Source organism: Biomphalaria glabrata, chromosome 11 (genome assembly GCF_947242115.1).
Source record: "Biomphalaria glabrata chromosome 11, xgBioGlab47.1, whole genome shotgun sequence".
In the NCBI taxonomy this organism is placed as follows: domain Eukaryota; kingdom Metazoa; phylum Mollusca; class Gastropoda; family Planorbidae; genus Biomphalaria; species Biomphalaria glabrata.
In genome coordinates, this window is record NC_074721.1 from 7,224,543 (window position 1) to 7,246,015 (window position 21,473).

Sequence of the window (21,473 nt, forward strand, 5' to 3'; positions counted from 1 at the left end):
CCTTGTTATTATTACTATATAGGCTAGTGAGCTCTGAAACATTTTGTGCTTTTTATAGTAGAAGAGTTTTAAGAAAAGACTTTCTTATTTTCATTTTGAAGAGTTAACATTATACCCAAGTAGAGATCTATTTAGTAATCCGCAATTCGATTAGCATCAAACAAAATTATTAGATATAGATCTAGAATCTATGACCTACGGGTCCAGTCGAAGCCTGACTCGATATTATAGATGTAGTCTGTGTAGCCTGGATTTAGGTAATATTCAATTTGTATAATTTTGCATTAAAGATAATCAATATTTGAGTTAAACTAGACTAGTTTTGAGTAGTTAGTTAAAATTAAGTAATAAAAGTAAAGTAAAAGTAGAAATGAATACTTCAGAATACTTCATTACTTGTCAATAATTTCAATAAAAAGACAATAACTTAATATAACTTTCATACTTTCAATAAGTGAATAACTTGACTTAATTAGATCTAAAATCTAATAAGTTAATACTAATTAATTTATTATATACTGTAACACTCCGTGGTCTATACTCAGTATACTGACTATACTACTAGGTCCATACTCACTGTAACTGTAAAAACTATTGAGTACTTAAACTTATAAATATATTTGTCTTAAGACTTTAAGTTAAGTACTAACTAGATTTAACTAGATCTAATCAAATTAATAATACTAGATCTAATAGTAATGCAACTATAAACTAGGTAGGATTAGTCTAGCTAGTGACAGTGTGTAACTTTGTAACTGGTTACCCTTACTCTTAGTCACTTTTACTAGACTACTCTTACTGTTCAACCAGTCACGACATGGCCTAAATTGAACTGATGTGCCTAAACTCAAAACTGTTCAACTAGTCAAGTGTTCAGCTAATTATAATAATAACTAGATCTACTAGTTACATTTACAGTCTAGACTAGACTGACTAGGACTAGAGTGTCACTAGAGGCTAGTAGAGGTCTAGAATTTACTGCTAAATTATTAGATTTTTAGTAGTAGACTAGATTCTAGTACCAGTCGAGATCTAGTTAGGTATATTGTATACTATTTAAATACTAGTCTACTAATAGATCTATAGTGCCCCAATAGTGTCTATTATAGTGATACTGTGGTAGTTAATAGTAACCATGAATCACTAAAATAAATGACCCCTCTAGTCAGTCTTATCTTTATTTAGAATAATTTAGATCTAACTGACCAACTCTACTACTAACTACACTCTATAATACTAAGTCTAAGCATTTTGAGTTTTAAGTCTGTGCATCTGGTTTACCATAGATATACTTATAGACACGACTGTCTAAAAATATTTGGAAACAAGTTATCGCCACAAACTCAAAGCTAGGGATCTATTGAGCTGTCATCCTTTCTACATTGCTCTATGCCTCAGAAACATAGACAGTATATATAGGAAACATGTAAAAAAAAATTAACCACTTCAACATTTTCTGTCTTAGAAAAATACAGAATTCATGTTAAATATCAAGAGAAAATACCAGATAATTATACTGAAGTCAATTTAAGAGCGGGCCTGCAAAGCATCCACACAATCCTGATGCATTCCAAGCTGCGATGGGCAGGCCACATCTGCAGAATGGAAAACTCCCACATCCCTAATGACTCCAGTGAAGGTCAATTTAGAGAAGGGAAGCACTCACAAGGTGGACACAGAAAACGCTTCTGGTACAGCCTTAAAGCTCTTCTGAAAGCCTTCAGCATTGACCCTCCCACCTGAAAGACGAAGCACATGATAGAGCATCATGGCATCACTCTGTGAAAACTTGCATACAAATTTCAGAGGACAAGAGAACAGCGCTGGCAGAAGAAAGGTGTCAGAGAAAAAAAGCAAGGCCAATGATACTAGCTCCAGCTGGAATTTCCTGCCAAGTGTGCAGCCAAACATTGTTAAATAGAACTTGAAAAAGATTTCCAACCACAACAAATTTATCCTTGTATCACTAGTAAAAGTGAAACTGTTTTTTAAGGTCTTAAATGTATTGTAGGATAAGTCTCATAATTTGTGAATGCCATGTCAGCAGAGAGTGCAAGTGCATTGAAGCTAAAGTCTATACTGTTACTAAGTACAGTTTATATTATATATATATATAAAACAAAGCATAAATTTTATTTAAATATTTCAATAAAATATTAACTCATTTAAAAAATAGTTATGTTGAAACATTTGTTTGCGCAACTTTGTATGACAAAAAAATTGAATCATTGATGGTAACTAGCATAAGAAGATGAATACTGATTAGAAATGAAGTGTCAAATGTCCTGTTTTTATATTAATATGCTGTTATGCTTACAGTGTCACTATCGATAATGGGTCACTAATTAAAGTCTGCAAGACATAATATAATACAAAAATATTTCTATGGTACTGTAAATACAACATAAATCAATTAATCATTTTTACACATTTGCAAATCTGTTATAGAAAAGGTTGACAAGCGGTTAAATTTTAAACAAAATACGTAGTAATCTGATCTTAAAGCAATTCTGGTCTTTGTATTGTTCAATTTGATTCACCTATCATAAGATTTTATAAGATAAATTAAGATTTAAATTATATTTTTTAATAGAACTTTACATACATGCTGAGTGAATGTATCGAAAGACAGGTCTAGCAGTATTTCGACAAATGTATATATTAAAGGGAATCTTTCAAGGAGCTATTCAGGATCACTTCTGAAATGTTAGGTGGAGCGATTTTCCTTTCATCTACTAGGCTAACCGTGCGGGACAGGACATTTATGTAATGGACCCTTGAAGAATGCCGCCTGGGCATTGACAGATAGTGTGTCCCGCATGGTAAGCCTGTAAGTGTCCGGAGTGTTTGTGTCCACTGGAAGTGAACGCAAAACCAAACTCTAAGTTTAACCAGTTTAACCCCAAGTCTGACCCCTCGTCAGACAGAACAGCGTATGCAAGGTGTATGCCGTTCATTCAGGCTTGTAGAAGGAAGCTCTTGTTCACTTTTACTGGCCTTAGGGTTTCAAGTGCAATGCACAACTCTACATGACAACTTCAAATGGTGGAGCAAATAATAAATCTTTTCTTCATCTATCCCAGCCTCTGAGCTCCCTGACTCCATTAATCATCAGTAAGATTGAGCAGATAAAAAATGTCATGTCATCCCTTTCATCACAGCTTTAGTCCATTGTGTTTGCACTAATTCATCCCCATCAGCTTCCTGTGAATGTAATAATTGACTACAAGGTGGCCACACTTTGTAATCAGTGCATCTTAAACAAATGCCCTTGTACCTTAGATATCTGATCACTGCATATTTCCCTCAAAGAGCCGTGCACTCCAGATGTGCCACATTTCTCCCTCAAAAGTTATGATTTGGGGCTTTTTAAAGTGCATGGACCAAAGAACCATCTCACATTGATCTCAGACAAAGAACATGATTCCTACATTCAAGAAAAACATTCTTATCTGTTCAAAACATTTTTACATTAGTCATTTTAACTCTTGTGTTGATGTTTGTTATGTTATGTACGCAAATTATTATTATTATTAACATTTTTATTTAAAATGTTTTAATTTTCTCAGCTTTCTCTCCAAAAAAAAAAGACCTTCATGTAATTTATGATTTATAAATCATGGCATTGATATTTTTTTTTTTTATTTCAGATTTTCATGCGTTAAGATAATTACATATTGAAGCTATATTGTTTGGAGTTGTGTAGGTCACATAATTTAAGATATGTTGCCAAGGTAAATGCTCACTTTATTTATTTAGTTAACTAAATTGATTAAATGCTATAAAGTTAACAATTATGATGCCTATTAAAAAACAATAAAAAAAAAAAATAGCTAACTTTATGTATTTCTTAGAATCATCATATTAAAAAAAAACAAGTAGTTTTAGTTGTATTTTTTTTTTTATTATCACAGCATTTAGTCACAGCTAGATAGGATTCTAATGACAAAAAATTACAAACCCAAATGAATGCTACCAGTCTAGCGATGAATATTTTTAATGTGTATTCTAGTATTTCATTCTAAGTGCTAGAAAGTTTTGTACACTTGGCTTCTCCCCTCCCCTTTTACTTAAGTTAAAAACTTTGTCATTCTCAGTCTTTTGGTTGAATGTCATTCACATTGACACACTAGTCTGAGCTGGCTTATAATGTTTAAGATAGCTTGTAGGTGGGTCAAAAGCCATGTTAGCAACCTTAATTTTTAGATTTAAAAAATTTGCTTTATCATTGTAGTAGTCAATACCTATTCCATTAGTCTTTCAGAATTACTTGGCCAAGGCAATTTTTTGTTTTCTTAGGTAGCCAGAAAATTAAATAATAGGCCATTCTAAAAGCTTTTATAATAGATAATTATGAAACTTAAAATCAAATTTTACTACTCTTTTTTTTTTCATTATATAGAATGTACATAAATAAAAAGTAGATCAAAAAGTAAATGTACTAAAATATATGTGATTTTTAACATTGTATTAATGAATACAAATGTTTAAAAGTTTTTTTAAATATATAACTGCTAAACTTAGCACCGACGAAAAAGAGATATTTTTACTGAGTGTGCTAATTTTTGTTTGAAATACTTTTTTTTCTTTTTTTCTAGGTCTTTGATCAGATTACGTGTTGTTATTTCACATTTGGTAGGTTGATAGTCTTGCCATTAAAACTATAGCCATTACAGGATTAGAATTTTAATAACTTTCTAAAGAAAGAAAGATAATCAGAAACTTGAGAACTATATATTATATATATTCTAGCCTGCTAGATGCATTTATATAGCTTTAGATTTTAAGCTAACATATTTACATATCTACATCTGACAATGTAGAGAATGGCTCAGATGTCAACAAAATCAGGGGAAGAAATTCTTTTTCAAACAGTCAATAATACTGGTGTAATTACCCTAAACAGACCCAAGGCTTTAAATGCTTTAAATTTGTCCATGGTGCGCAAGATGTATGCTCAAATGCTGGTAAGACTTAACTTATTCATAATTGATTTGAACTTAAAATGTTATTAATCTTTCAACACTTACAACTTAAAACAGTAATAACTGTTATTAATTTCCATTGTATTCTAGATATTTATATTTTGGTATGAATATTTGAAAGCTCCATATTGCATCAAGGTTGAAAATTATTACATAGATCTGCAAATTATAAAAAATTTAGAAAGTGTAGTATTAATAAATAAAATACATATCTGTAAATACTTTCTCCTAATTCCTTTTCATGGTCAAGTATGGTTATTTTCTTACCAGGGGTACAAAATACTTTGGTACCATTTAATTCCAAATAATGACCAATAAAGTTTATAATTGTGATAGTTGCCAGTGAAATAACTTCTGGCAATGAATTTTGTTTTAATCTTTAAACTAAAAAGTAAAATAAAATTATACTTTTATGTAGTTTTGGAGAAAAAATGATATTCAAAAAAGCACTAGTATTAGTTTGTTTGAGAATATTGGCATTAAAAACCAACACTCTAAATATTTATTATGCCCTCTGGATGGCCCCCATGTTCTAACCCTGCTTGTAGCTATCTGTTATCATTGGGCTAGAATGCGATAATCTTTAATTCTGAAGAAACATCTGAAATGTATAAAATTATTCAATATCTGAAAATATTTTAAACACAATTAAAGATATTCTGATGTAATAAAAACTGAGAATTTACCTTTTATTGTGCATGCTCAATTTTTCATCGCTAGAAATAATTTTTTCTGATTTATGTACATACTTCTCAACTGTTACTTCCATTTTTATTGCAGAAACAAAAAACATAGAAAAAACGACTATGCAATATAAATAAATTCAGTACAGATTCTCTTCCCAATAAAAATAGGAATTATCTGTATTTCTTTGACTACCTGCACGCCAGAGATAAATGTTTCCCTCTGATTCTAGATTTAATAAACCACAATGAATTTGTATTGATATTTACTAGGTATTAATAAGTGTTCTCTTGCAGTTTTTAATACAACCTCTAGTGCATACAGTAAATATATAAATACATGTAATAAAATTATAAAGTACATAGTTATCTTGTCCTGTTTATTAGGCAGCATCTTAAAAGATGTTGTCATCATTACTATGGAGTTGAGAGGCTATTTTCAAAATGTTTCATATCCACAGGAATGTGGTATTACAATATTTGAAGTTCTGTAAGGTTAATAGTAAACATGGATACTTTGCATGTTTTTGAGTTTCTGATATATTCTTTGTTTATATGACTGTAGAGTGAAAATATTTGTGAAACTTTCCAAATGAAGTGTTCTACTTACCCAGATGTGTGCCTCTAACTTGCTTGATGGATTTCAATCAATATTACCTAAATAGTCCACTGGGAGGGGAGGGTTAATTACTTACAACAACTTAGGAGCACAAGTAGGCATTAATTAACATTGGCTCAATAGAAGTGTGTACCAACACTCTGGTATGGTCTCACAATATTGCACTGCAGTGTGTTAAAAATGTCATCATTGTTGTTTTTTTTAGCATGCAGTGTTTATTTCTCTATGCAAATTATTTACTGAGGTAAATTACCTGATAAAGGTCAATAGATTTTGTAGTGCTGAATGCATTGGCTTTAGTGAATAGATTGTTTGAAGTTATGTTATGCTATTGGTCTTAAGTCAATTTGGAATTGTCATGTTTCAACTGTGTGCTGTATTTCTTATAGAGATGGGAAGAGGACCCCAGCATTGGGCTGGTGCTGATCAAAGGGGAAGGAGAGAAATCATTTTGTGCTGGAGGAGATATACGAGGTACAGACTTCCATTTTTTTAGTTGTTGTGAATTTGCTTAGTTGTACAGGGTTTTGAGTCATACAGACTTTTTTTTTTTTTGAGTCTATGTGGAGACAGAAATTAATTAGATGATTAATATGATATATATATTTATATATATATATATATGGGTCCTTGTGTCTCGAAAGACAATGGATGTGCCCAGGTGAATCAATGGCTTTGGTTTTGTTTTGAGACGGGGCAGAATCTGGTTGACTGATCAAGCTGATTCTGGAGCTGCAGAGTTTACATCTGACTTAGGGCCAGTTGACAGGGCAGCTTTCTTCTTCTTTCTCTTGACTGATGCAGCTTCGCTTCTTTTGCACTCGGCAAAGTTCGTACCAGCACATATGCTGTGTCTCCATCCTGTCCGGTCTTGGGCTATCTCCTCCCACATACTTTGTTCGATGCCTGTGGTTCTCATGTCTCGCTTACAGACATCTCTGTAGTCTTGGGCGGCCCTTGGGTCTGACTCCCTCTGCAAGCTCAGTGTATCATATGTCTTTAGGGCTTCTTCCATCTGACCGAGCCAGCGTAGTCTTCTCTGTGTAAGAAGAGCATAGATGCTATGCATATTGGCCCATTTCAGAACATCTTGGTTGGAGACATGATCTCTCCTTGAGATGCACATTATGCGTTGCAGGCAACATAAGTGGAAGCTATTTAATCTGTGTTCTTGATGCATGTAAGTTCTCACTTCCATAAAGAAGTGTGCTCAGAACGCAGGCATAGGACTTTTTAAAAATGAGTTGTACATTTTACAAAAGGAGGCATGATAACTGAAGGGTAAAATGCTAGGCTTTTTTAATTTAGGGGTCTCAACATTGAATCCTGGTAAAACTGGGATTTTGAATTTTTAGATTTTTAGGAGGCTGCTGAATCCACTTAACTCTAATGGGTATCTGACATACATTGGAAAAGTAAAGGTGGTTGGTCATTGTGCTTGTCGCATGACACCCTCATTAACTATGTGTCATTGAAAAAGATCATAAAGTCTGAAAGAAGAAGTTTTTTTTTTTTTTTTACTTACTTTTCATAAACTATTTAGAAATATTCAAGAAATAAAAGGAAATGAAATATATAAAGACATAGTCAGAAGATTAAGCAAGATTGTAATTACATTGTACATTAAAATACTTACATTCAGCAATCCCTGGTCAAACTCTTCATAGCAAGGTTTATAGCAAGCGCTGAAGTAATTTTTGTAATCTTTTAATTATAAAATGATGGGAGTCATTTTTGTTTCCTGTATTTTTTATAAATGACATTAAATTTCTTCTATATGAACATGAAAAATAAAATGCTTTTTAAACAATTTTCTATGAAATATTTCAAATTCTTTTTAATCTTCTTTTGGAGGTGTTTTTGTATTTAAACAGACGATGATCTGCATTTATGCTTTTTAAATAACTTTTTCTTGAAAATTTTAATTGAAAGATGAACCTGAAATACTTCAATAAGACTTGACAAATTTGCCTTTACCCTAAATATATCTATAGTTGACCCATCAAAGTCAATGATTACCACTGCTGTCGTCAGCAGGCTTGAGGGCATGACTTGCTTGACTTTATAATTGAGGTTAATAACAGAAGCAAGAATTTAAAAACTCATAAATTATTTACAATTAAATGAATGGTTTTTGTATATTAATATGTTCTATTTTTTAATCTCTTTACTGGCTAGGTATAAATTGTCATATAAGTTTTATTTCAACTGGTGATAAAGGGTATTTTAACTCTATTGAACTTTCTTGCTTCTTACAATTGTTCTATGTCCATTGCAGCTGTGACTGAAGCTGGTAGAAAAGGTGACCAATTGGCTCAAGACTTTTTTAGAGAGGAGTACATTCTCAATCATAAAATTGGTAAATCTTTGTTTCAGTTTGTAAGGCAAGGTTACCATCAGACAGTGTTAGCATTTAGATTTTAGGTTGTGTAGTGCAATTAAGTTGTTTATTTTATGTGTGCCTCCAGTGTGTCAGAAGGTCATGTCATGTCTGTTTTATGTCCATTGTACTAAGGCAATTAGTCATGGGAGGCATGTCTGTTTGTTTTCACTTTTGTAATTTGAGATTACACTGTCTTTCTTTCTCTCTCTCTTTATCTGTCCCTTGACTTTTATCATAGGATTGCCTTGACAGTTTGCATAACCAAATCCCTCCACTTTTTCTGGTCAGTAGCTCTTCTTAGCAGGATATCAAGAGAGAGGCCGGTCTATTCTTTTACATTGTCCAGCCAGCTTTTCTTTGGACGACCTTTTCTTTGTGCTCCCTCCAATGTACCTTGAAGAATGACTTTTGATAGTGACTCATGTCTTACAATAGGACCAAAGCAGCGCAGCTTTTGTCTCTTCACAGTATTGAGTTCTTCCTTTTTTTCCCAGTCAGAGTGTTGACTTGTAAAAGTTAAAACTCATTTGTCTTCTTTTCCTGGTATCTGGTAACCATTTTTTTTTCTGTAGCATTTACTCTCAAAGACTTAGAGTTTTCTTTCAGCCTCAGTATTCAGAGTCCAACTTTCACAACCATACAGGAGTACAGAGACAGCTAAGAAAAGTTTTAATTCTACTTGGAAGCTGATATTACTCTTCCAGATTTTGCACAGTTGGCTCATGGAATCGGATGCCAAGCTTAAATGGGTTTTTATTGATCCCCCATCTCTTGTTATGCTTGACCCTAAGTATTTAAATGAGTCAACTTCTTCCATTGTTCAGCCATTCAACTGTAAAGAACATCTTGTATTATCTCTATTACAAACTAGTGTTTTTCTCAATTTAAGCACTGATTTCCATGCCAACTACTCTAGCTGCAGCATCCAGCATATTATTACTTTTCTAGAAAATAAAAAAAATTAATCTCCTTATTTTCATAGTACCTTTGCCTTAACTTCTATGATAGCAATTAAATGAAAGCCATATACATTATTGAAAAAAGACTTCTGATAGTTATTCTCCATTTATTTGAGTAATCTTGTACTCTTGTATTCTGACTTTGCAGGAGTTTACAAGAAACCTTATGTAGCACTTATAGACGGCATTACTATGGGAGGAGTAAGTGTCATAACTTTTTTTTTTATTCAATTTGGAAATAAATAAAATTAGTCTTTTTTTTACAAAGCTTATATCAAGTCACTCTGTCTGTCTGTCTGTCTGGTAAAATGTTTGTACACGTTTCTTCCACACCCAATCTTGGATGAAGCTGCCTGGTCATGCGGTTTGCACGCTAGACTGTCGTTCAGATTCATCGATAGTCCCGGGTTCAAAGCCTGCCCGCTCCCATCCCCCGTTGTCCTGCGGGAGGTTTGGATTAGGAAGTAATTATCTTCAACTCTGAAGGAACATCCGAAACATATAAAACATTTTTACAAACATTTTACATTTAAACATGAAGCTGAAACTTTACACAATTATTTCTTTTACCTGACAACACAAGAATCAATATATAGCTAATTAATTATTTATTTGGTATCTCCAACAAGAGAAAGAAATTGTACTTGGCTGAGGTGGTGGTATAAGCTGAATAAGTCCCCATTTATAGGTCTCTCCTTGAAAGTAAGTTTGAAAAACAATAGATAACTATACAATCTTCAATTTTCATACACACCTCACTAGCAGAGTGGTTAGAATGTTGGTTTGAGGAGGCTTGAGTCATGAGTTTGAATTCCTTTTTTTTTAATAAATGCTGTAAAAAATGATTACAGTAAAATCCCTTTCCTTTCTCCTTCCCCATGCTCCCATCTGGTCCAGACAAGTGATAGGATCAAAGAAATTGTGCTAAATAAAAAGAATTGGTAAAAATATTTCTAAATGCTCAGATTTGTTGTTGCTAGTCTAGATCTATTACAAACTTAATTACATGACTGATCCAAACTAATTAGTACAATTACACTTGAAATAAGATTTTGTTTTTTTCTTAAAAGTATTTTTTATGTATTTCTTGTTTACTATTTCAATGTGCAAAGCAAGTCTTCCTTAGAAATTGTTTTCTTCTATTTCATCACTCTTGTTGCCTATTGCCTACAAATGTTTGTGAACATTATTCATTATTTACAGTGTATTAGAAATGTTATTGGTGTAAGCAGAAATTTTATTGGTGTAAGCATTCACGTTACAAAATTTATACGAGATGTTTGGTAAAATAAAAAAATAAGATGGTGTTTTGATTTCAATTTAAGCTAAGATTTAAATTCTTAAAAAGAAAATTTGTTATTTATTTTAGCGAGTAGATCTCCTCTATTTCTCTTTTAGATGTCTAACCTATATAGAAAACTATGTATCTGAAAGGGTTTAGTCTTTTTGTTTATGTAAATTTAATTAGCTGATTTTTTTAAGGGATTATATTGTTTAATTTGCAGTTTACAGCAAACAAAATAAAATGGATGACATTAATAAAGAAGTCTTAAATAGATTTACCTCTGAAAAAGAATGCTCCTATTAGTTTCAGATGACTTCTTCTCACCCCCCATCCCCAATAGGTTATAGGTTACTATTATTTATACTTATGGAAAGTAAAGTGAACACTTCAACAGAAACTTCTGAAACTTATTCACCATGTCCTTGTATTCTGTCTTCGTACAGTGCTTAATGTTCTACTTGTTATCCCATCCATTCTTCTCATAATCATTTTTAAAATACTTCTTTTATACAAATCACATTTTGAGGCCCAGAGGTAAGCCCTTGTAGAAGCGTGGCACTCATCCTTAATATTCGGAATCGAATACAATGCCGTTGTTATATATATAGAAATAACATTAAGAGTCAGAGAAGATAATATCTAAAGATTATTAAGTTCAGAGCCGGCCTTAAACCACTGCAACCGCAGTTGGCCCAGCACTTTCATAGGCTCTGCGCTAATTGTAGGTGTAAATTATTAAACTAAACCATTATCATTTATATATAATAACAGGGTTTCTGTGGCCTCCTGATTTTCCAGAACCTCCTGGAAATCTCCTGAAATTATTAAAATCTCCTGAAAAAATGGACAAAATTGTCATTTTGGGGTGCCAATCCCACGCGATTAAACAAATGGCATTGTCAACTTTCCTTAAATACAAATTTATTGCAAAGACGAATCTATTGTCTAATACAAAATCTTAATTTTGACATTATGTATATCCCCACCTGCATAGGGCCCTGTAATAGTTAGGACCAGCCCTGTTTAAATGTTTATTTTCTTCATGTACACAGGGTGTTGGTCTTTCTGTTCATGGAATGTTTCGAGTAGCCACGGAGAGAACTATGTTTGCCATGCCAGAAACTGGAATAGGCAAGTCTCATTCTTTTAGAACCAAATACCTTTCGGAAAAATTGTTTAAAAATTTGAATAGATTCAAACTATTTGTTTACAACTTTGTAATTTTGCTTAACAACTTAAGATAATAATAATCACTAATGCCAATCCTAGTGTTTTTGACACACTGTAAAAAAATAAAAAAAGGTTGAATTTCTGTATGTTTTTGTTTGTACTTTTGTTACATGTTTATACTATAGAATTTCTTTATTTATATGTATGAGTATATATACATTAATATTTATTTTAAAAGCTTTATAAAACTGTATTTCTAATGCAAGTATTTAATAAGGAAATAGAGTGAAGAAATTGTATAACTCTGTAACAATTAAAGTGCTGTAATAATATTATCCCTGGACAGGTCTGTTCCCTGATGTTGGAGGCGGACATTTTTTACCAAGACTTGATGGGAAGCTTGGAATATTTCTTGCTCTTACAGGGTTTAGATTGAAAGGAAGAGACGTGAAACACATTGGTATTGCCACACATTTTATTGACTCTATGCAGGTAAAATTATTATTTTAAGGTGTGGTGGGTAGAATAGTTATTTTAAAATGCAGGCAGGCTTATTATTATAAGATGCTGGTAAAAATAGTTATATTTCAGATCAAGATATATTATTAACATTGTGGAGCTTGGTACTAAAACAAATTTTATATTCAATGTTAATACTGGTAGAATTGTTTTATTTGTTAATGGTTTTACTAGAAAATCTTTACTAATAGTATAGAATACTTTAGAGTTTAGACATATTTTGAGACTTGTGGAAGCATTCGAAGGCATTGATATTTTAAAAGTATGTGATGTTTTTTTTTTAGATAAACCATCTGTGTAAACACTGATCCACTGATTGTTAGGATAATGAGTTTGTAGAAAAGGGTTCACTATTTCCTTGAGTCCTGTTGGAATGCAGTCTGATTTTTGCTTACATTTTCAATACAGTCTCTTATAGTAGGAAGAGAAATTTGGTCCCAGGGTGGAAACTAATATTGCATAGATTATTATCTAAAATTCTGAGCATTGCACATTTGTACCCATATCCATATTGAGTTGACTGGTGCTACATTTCCTGGTTCAAACTTCAAAGTTTGGTCAAGGTCTTTAATGTGGTTACATATAAAATTACACGAAAAAGAAATTCCTTATGAATGCAGACTTTCTTTTATACTATTCAGCAAATTAAAAAAAAAACTGGATTAAAACTTTCTTTTTTTATTAATTTTTTTTTTATTTGAATATTTTAAGGCTAATAATTTCCTAACAAACGCACAATAAATTCAAATTGTATATTTTGAAATTATAAACAGATAAATGAGTTAGAGAAACAATTAACAAGTCTAAGAAGTGATGCTGGTGTGGATGGTGTGGCCGCTGTTTTAAGTCGACTGAACAGTGAGGTAGGTCTATACCTGATATTTTGTAAAGAACATTTTTTTAATAAATTTGTTGTATTCTCATCAGAGCAACTATTAAAAAAAAAAACACTGGTAAATGAATATCTCTAAAGGAAATAAATTATTTAAATTTTAATACATGCTCTATGCTCTTAAAAAATACTAAACCTGTTAACGTACATCAGTTTGAAAGATAGTGTAACATCTGATAATATAAAGTATTTGGTGTGTTTAATCTGCTAAATAAAAGCACAATAATGTTAACAGCACTGCATTTCATTTAACTTATATGTGATAAATTTTGTAAAACTATAGAACAATAACAATACTGAAATCTTACAAAGAGAATTTAGATCTGTTACAAGAATGGAAAAAGAGCATGTCTTATTAATGAATTGTTATCCAAAACCCTCAGAATAAATTAAGGAACAAAGCAAACAAAGATTTGTTTTAAAAAGTAAAGTACCCCTTTAAAAAATCTATATTACAAATAATGTAAAGGTCATCTGTTTCCTAGGCTGATGGTTAAAGAAGGTCCCTTGTGTCTAAAACAATGACCAACTGCCTTTACTTTCCCCAACCAATGTCAAGTACCCATTAGAGTTGGTTGACTCAGGGACGTCCTAATTATGATTTATTTTAAAAGTTCTTATAATTTCAATAAGAACATTAGAACATATTAAGCCTTGCTTAGACCAATATTAGAATATGTGTTCTCTGTTTGGGATCCTATGAACTAAAGAAAACAAACAGAAAATTAAATAAAACAGATGCAAAATAAAGCTGTAAGATTTACACCAAAACAAATATTGACCACAGTTACACCATAAGTGAAATCAGTAAACTTAAGAGACACTCAAAGACTGAAGAGTAAAAAGTAAAGTAGCAATACTACAAAAAACACGTAACTATAGCTTAGAAACACAAAAACATCCAGATACAAAAATATATGCACATGTCTTAATCCAAATGCTGAGACAAATTCTTGTATGAATTCTTCCTTTCCCACTGTCATTAGAACATGCAACAGGGTGTTTGATTTATCCAGGAAAATCAAGGCCTTAGTTCATTTAAGTCTCTAAGAAACATTGTCGAGTTTTAAATTTCTAATAAACAATCATGCCTAGATTGACACATTATCATTTTTTTTTTAAGGAATGTATTAATTTAAAAGATAAGGATATAAGATAATTTACAAGATAAGTAGGTACAATAATCAAAATTATATCACATTTGATAAATCCAGTATCTAATAAATTTAAGGGTTGTAACAAAACAAATCTGTGCCACAAAAGTGGAACCATTTCTTTGTGATGGTCTAGTTAAAAGATGTCAAATTAATGTGAAAAAGAACATTTTTTAAAATTTTGGATTTCAAATTGAAAAGGCTTAGTAGTTCAATTGAAGTTTTTGTTTAAGGTCATCTGTACTTCCAATAAATATATTTGTATAACATTGCATCATTCTACTTGAAGCAATTGTTTTGTTTTCTGTTTATTCACATTCATTCGAATGAATTTGAGAAATTGTTTTATTGCCTGAGCTCCAATGTTGTTTGTTGTTTTTTTTTTTGCTGACCTGCATCACATTCAAGCAAGGAACAAAATAAAATCACCTATTGTGACATTTCCCCCTTTTATGTTCCAGTTGCTTTTGCTATGTCATATTTAGCTATGTTTTGACATCCTCATTCTAGACTTTTAAGAGAATGTGTTATGTCTGGGATTCTGTGATGCTTTTGTCATTGAAGTTTTACTGTACATTTGTCTGTTTTTCGTTTGTTTGTTTCAAGTGGAAAGTGTAGTTAAATTCCAGTTTTCCTTTATTATGATTGAATATTGACATTGGTTTCCTTACAGTCCACATTGGATACTGACAAAGACTTTGTTCTCAAGCCACATCTTGAGAAGATCAACAAGCTGTTTGCTGGGCAGACAATGGAGAAAATATTTGACAACTTACAGAATGACAAGTCAGAGTGGGCCAAGAAACAGTTGGACATTTTAAAGAAAATGGTTGGTCTGCTTAATACATTCTTACATGGGGAGAGATGAGGTATAATTTGATCTATGGGGGGAGGTGAGATGTCATGTCTTCTATGGAGGGAATGAGTTGTCATCTTTACAGCCTTTATTTTTGTCAACAAATGTCAGCTACTAATTAGAGGGGGTGAACTCAAGGTCCCCCTAAAAATCTCAATGCTCAAATTTTTCAACAGGATTATAAGTTGAGGAAAGGCATCTTTATCACTTCATCACATGTCCCAAATCTTATTATATAATTTGACAAAGCCCTGAAGATAATAATTAAAAATATATTTATTAATGAGATACAAGTGGATGGCTTTTTTTTTCAGTTATTTAACGTAATGCACATTGAGAAAGTTGAACTGGTTATATAAACAAAAGTAAATTACTATATTAAGGCATCCTTAAGACATTTTGAATTTTAAGAATAGAGATTTGTATTGGGAGACTATTTCATCTTGGTGCACACCGAACTTTATACTTGCTATCATGACTCAAATCTTAGTACCTATCTTCTTGAGTTTTTTTTATCTGTCAATGCTTTTCATCTTCCAATATGATATAGTCTAAAATAATGTCTGTTACTTTCTTGAATTTTCCATCAAGTTTTTTTTTTACATATAAATTAGCAGAAACCTTTTGGCCCGCCAGAATTCTATACCATCTTCTCCATTTGATCAACATATCATTTCTGTTGATTTGTTTAATATTTATAAGCAAACTCTTAATAGCATTAATACATTTTTTACCAGTCGGTGAAACACCAAAGTTGAACAGAGTGTATTGCTAAGTCTGTAAAAAGGAACAGTATAAATTACTGTAATTGTGTAAATTAATATTTATCATCATTGTATGTTGATATTTTTGTTTTGTTTTCTATTGATTTTTTATGGCCTATTAGAGAAACTTTTCACGAAATATGCAAATAATGAAATTAAATTTAGACCTTTTTCTACTTTAATAAAACATCAATCTCACATTTGGAACATTGAATATGTTTCATTATATAAATATATATATATATATATATATATATGGCTCCTTTCTGTCATTTCATGTCCCTGGTTCTTTTCTTTCTTGAGTCCAGGCAGAATCTAGTTTGACTAAACAAGTCCATTCTTGAGCAGCAAAGTTTCCCACAGTTCATGCATGTGCCTACCAAAAAATTGTGGAACAAGTTTTGTATACATTTTTTTTCTAACTGGTGTTATTTTTATTCTTTTTAATATTTCAGTCCCCCACATCTCTAAAGATCACACTAAGACTGCTGCTGGAAGGGAAGACGAGGAGTTTAGCTGAGGATCTAACTGTAGAGTACAGGCTGAGTCAGAGATGTCTGGAAGATAGAGATTTTTATGAAGGTGTTAGAGCTGGTGAGTTGGCATGTTGTAATATAAACAGTGAATCAATTTAAATTACTGAGTGTTGGATATATTAAAAATCTAAAGTTCATGTATTCATCCAGTGGCAATAAAAAATATATAGTCACATATTGATTAGTTAAAATAATGATACATATGATTCACTCAGTGATAGCTACTAATAAAAACTGAATCAGTTTCATTCACGAAGTGCAAAGTAAGCAAAGTATTTTTTAGGCCATCATAGGAGATTGAAAGGAAAATTTCTATAGCTCAAGCCTGGATAACTGACAACATCAGAATTTAATTACACCTCTTCTTCTTCAGTTGTCTGTACTGCAAGTACTCTAGACTAAAAATAAAAAGTAAACAGTCTGACCCAGATCATTTGTTTGACAAAAAGACAAAAAAAACTGGGGTCATTGTGACTTTTAGTGAATTCATTTTAGAATAATGTAAGATAATCCAAAAAATAATGGGACTGATTATAAACTCTTTGCATTTAGCAGAGTGACTACCTGGTTGTTCAGTATGCGAGCTGAACTGTCGTTGGCACTTGTCGATGGTCCCGGGTTCATACTCTGCCCGCTGCCATTCCCCGTCATCCTGCGGGAGGGTTGGACCAGGAAGTAAATTATCTTCAACTCTGAAGGAACATCCGAAACATGTCAAACATTTTACAAGCGTTTAGCAATATGCTTTATTTTGAAAACTTTTTTTTTTCAGTTCTAATTGACAAGGACAATAACCCACAGTGGAATCCTGCCAGTATTAAAGATGTGTCCAATAGTAAAGTGGATTGGTTTTTCTCTCCCTTGGATCCCAAGAAAGAGTTGGTCTTGTGATGACAGAAACAAAAGGCTTTCATCTAGAAATGGCTTGAGGGCCTAAGTAGCTCTAATTGTATTACGTCTGCGGAGATGAATCTTTGATTGAGGGGAAGACACTAGCCACAAAACTCAAGTTTTGCAGTTGTCCATAAAAAAAACTTGCTGATTAAACTATACACCAAACTCCATGTTCTAAATGTGTGTTACGTGAATTATTTTGTACCTTTATTTTAACATCTTTGTCAACGCTGCTGTTCAAAGATGTACACACTTTCATTCTAATCAATTTACCAGTGGTAAAAGTTGATAGCTGACATCTTTAAATAAAATCAATGTTTCAGTGTTAAGAGATGTTAGATAAGATCTTTAAATAACGTCATTCTACAAATGATAAAAAAGTTAGCTATTAATTTCCAGCAATAGCTTATAAAAAATGTTTTTGTTTGGTAATGTTAAAAAATAAATCTTTTACATGATAAAAGTTTTAGCATTATATCGTCAATATCGACTAAATTTTCTTTTAAATATTTAACTGAACTATAATAGATTTGCTTACATCTTAAATGTACTTGGTTACCATTAAAATATTGTTTATTTTTATGTACCAGTGAACTATTTATATCAGGTCAATATCTCAGCTTTCTTTTGTAAAGATATGTTAAAAATATGAGTGCACATATTCTTGTGTTGTGATTGTATCTACTTTATTTCTGCTTCATTAGAATTATGTTGTATAGATAGATCTATTTAATAACATTTTGTTTGTTTTAATCAGAATATTTAGTTTTTGTTGTTTTTTTTCCATGTAAGTTTTGAATGTAACTAAGACTGTGAAGAAACATTCTCTCAAAGTGGGTTAGCACAACTGAATTTTAATTATATTTAAACATGCCAGTTGTCACTGGATACAAGCATGGACCATCTGGAATCTGTTTTATGTAGCTGAGTACTTTAACATGCCACCTAGTTGGTTTTTAATGAGTGGATGATTGGTGAACATCTTCCTAGTGCCCCTTGCTCAAATTTAATTTTTTTAACCTCCAATCTACTTGGAGCTTTGTTGATACAGATAAATTTATACTACAATGAGCCTATACTATTGTCACATGTGTGTATATAATGTCACCCTGACAGCACACAAATAACTGCTGACCAACAGGAAGCCAACTATCATTATTCAGGTCACATTACATGTGCGTGGGAAATAAAGAGTTAGCAGTTATTCTGTGCTGTCAAGCATGGCATTATACACACACAAACGTGACATCATTCCCCTAGCCCTGTCTATTTTGAATGAGTGTTTTTTTATACACATCTTTTCACAGTGAGGAAATTAGTTTCATCCCAAATGGGGAAAGATGTACAATAAAATACATAGGCTCATCAATTGGATGGCTGCCTGGTCGTGCGGTTTATGCGCTTGACTTTCGTTCGGATTTATCGATGGTCTCGGGTTCAAACCCTGCCCGCTCCCATCCCCCGTCATCCTGCGGGAGGTTTGGACTAGGAAGTAAACTATCTTCAACTCTGAAGGCACATCCGAAACATGTAAAACATTTTACATTTAGAATTTTATGTTCAGATTTTCACTTTAAAAATCTGCAAATGTCATTGCTTGATGGCCTTGTAAAAAGAGGGAAACATAGCTAATGTCTTCCCAACTTTGTTAAATATAGTAATTCTCAACTATTTGTGTGCGTAGCAGAATTGCATTATGTTATTTATGTCTCTTAACAAGCATTCTGTTATGTCTTGGTTCAAATTTGATTCTATGCTATTGCTGTGATCATCTTTTTCATTTCTTAAAGGAATGCAATTTTTGAAGTTAATGTCCTTCCAATCCAATTTCTTTAGAGTAATTCTGAATATTTGTGTATGTAATATAATTTCATTCTTAGATTACATTATCTCTTAAGAAAAAAAAACTGTATCATTTGTGACAATAGGCTGTCATAGCCCATTCCATTATTACTGTTCGTTAACAAATATTAGTTAATTTTGATTGCTGTGTTTGTCAAGTAAAGTACCCTGATAAGAATACATTTTAACCAGTAACTTTGTTGATCTCCCTTATCAACATATGATTACACAGAGTTATCTCCTAGTATCCTGGCAAACAATAAACCAGATTGCACTCCCTAAATGTAGAAATCCTTTTCTTAATAGCTTCCAGATTTTATTTATGTGCTGAACCAGACTTTAATGTTTTGAATGTGAAGATTTGATGTTTCAGTTTGATTCAGTCCCTGTAGTATTAATGTATATATAGATTGTAGGGAAAATTTATGTGATGAAAAAAATGTGGTCAGCTGTGAATCCAGTGGCGTAGCCAGGGTGGGGGAAGGGGGTCCAAATTTAATAATCCCATTCCGTGGCTCCTACCAGAGGGGGGCCCCCAAATGGGTGTCCAAAATTTTGTTTTTTACATTAAATATTACATTATCTCATGTCATGATGTTGAATATCAAAATGCAGGAGCCCCTAAATAGGTCAAGATCCCCCAATCCCTAGCTACTCCACTGTGTGAATTAATGTAAGTGATGTGAATTCTTTAATTGAATAATTGTTTGATCTGTCAGCTGTACATGAGCTTTACTTTGATTAATGTGAATAGAAACAAAAAATGTGTTGGGTACAGCAGTACTGTCAATATTTTTTGTTGTTGTCCTTTTAGAGTAGAAATTGAAATTCTATTAAAGACTGATTAATGAGTTGATATCTTAAAGGCATTTGTTTCTTTTTTATAAAGTGAAGATAATTTAAGAACTACTCAAATTTAATGTTCAAAATTTAAATGATCTTATTATAGTTCTTTGACTCTCCACCAAAGTATGATTAGAGAATGGAGAACAAATATTCTACTATGTGTAAGTATTAAATAGAATTTGTACCATTAATGAGAACAGGTTAGTGCCTCATTTTAAAAACATGGAAAGGATTTAAGAGCACACTGAAATCACTTTAGTTCATTTGAAAACCAGTGTTGTACTTTAATGCTTAAATATTTTTTTTAAACTCGAGTGAATTATCTTTGTTTTTGACTAATAAAAATGAAAATTAATGTGTAATGGTCATTCTGGAAATCTGTTTAAACATTTGTGATTAATCTTGTTTTATAAACTACAATGTGACTTCAAAAATATTACATCTCTTAAATTTTGTCATACATATTAATTAAACTGATTGAGGCTCTTGGATAGAAGGAGTTCTTACATGACTCCATGAAATAAGAAATACACTGTTTGAAGGCTGCCTGGTTTTGTGATATGTGCTCTGGACTGCCATCTAAAAGGTCCTGGACTCAAACCTTGCCTACTGGCCATACCCACTCTATCTAGAGGAAGGTTTGACTTAGGATGTAAAAATCTTCATTTCTAAAGAAAACGTAAAATAAACAAAACTGTTTTTTAAAAAAAAAAGACATTTTTCCATTGCGACTTTACGATTTATAAGACATGATGTAAGGTCATCAGTTTCTATGGTCAACAAGGATGTCATGTGGCTAGCACGTCTTTACTTTTCCCAACTAATCAAGACTAACGCTAATTTTATAATAATTTTGTTTAATCCGTTCAAACTTTTGTATTTGAGTATGGATGTACTATGTACCATAAAATGTATACATCTTAATTTTCTATAGCAATCAGGGGAAGTTTGATTTCAATAGGTTTCACAATACTCCTCAAAAAGTGTGATTACTAAAGGTTTTACAATACCCCTCCAAAAGTTTGATTTCAAATGGTGTTACAATGACCCTCCAAAAGTTTGATTTTTACTGTTTAATTTCCCACC

The 21,473-nt window shown here is 32.0% G+C and overlaps 2 protein-coding genes across 2 annotated transcripts in view; one reads left to right on the forward strand and one right to left on the reverse strand.

Moving 5' to 3' along the window:
• The window catches only part of LOC106073120 (uncharacterized), a 43,832-nt gene extending 37,510 nt beyond the window's left edge, over positions 1 to 6,322 (reverse strand). Inside the window, exon 1 of the mRNA XM_056003919.1 lies at positions 6,279 to 6,322. The gene's annotated coding sequence lies outside the window, so the exon portion shown is untranslated. The remainder of the gene's footprint in view (positions 1 to 6,278) is intronic.
• On the forward strand, positions 94 to 20,397 carry LOC106062524 (3-hydroxyisobutyryl-CoA hydrolase, mitochondrial-like). Its single transcript, XM_056003921.1, has 13 exons — positions 94 to 257; positions 3,651 to 3,734; positions 4,599 to 4,635; positions 4,824 to 4,967; positions 6,677 to 6,761; positions 8,566 to 8,646; positions 9,778 to 9,830; positions 11,967 to 12,045; positions 12,431 to 12,576; positions 13,377 to 13,466; positions 15,323 to 15,478; positions 16,725 to 16,863; positions 17,578 to 20,397. Exons 2-13 carry the CDS (start codon positions 3,724 to 3,726, stop codon positions 17,694 to 17,696), a joined length of 1,140 nt encoding a protein of 379 aa, XP_055859896.1. The 5' UTR covers positions 94 to 257; positions 3,651 to 3,723; the 3' UTR covers positions 17,697 to 20,397.
• Positions 20,398 to 21,473: the final 1,076 nt, after the last annotated feature.

Bases quoted from the DNA above. Each gene is read 5' to 3' on its own strand.
- LOC106062524 (XM_056003921.1), top strand. The intron at 12,046-12,430 runs GCAAGTCTCATT...ATCCCTGGACAG, and splicing joins CATGCCAGAAACTGGAATAG to GTCTGTTCCCTGATGTTGGA. The intron at 12,577-13,376 runs GTAAAATTATTA...AATTATAAACAG, and splicing joins ATTTTATTGACTCTATGCAG to ATAAATGAGTTAGAGAAACA.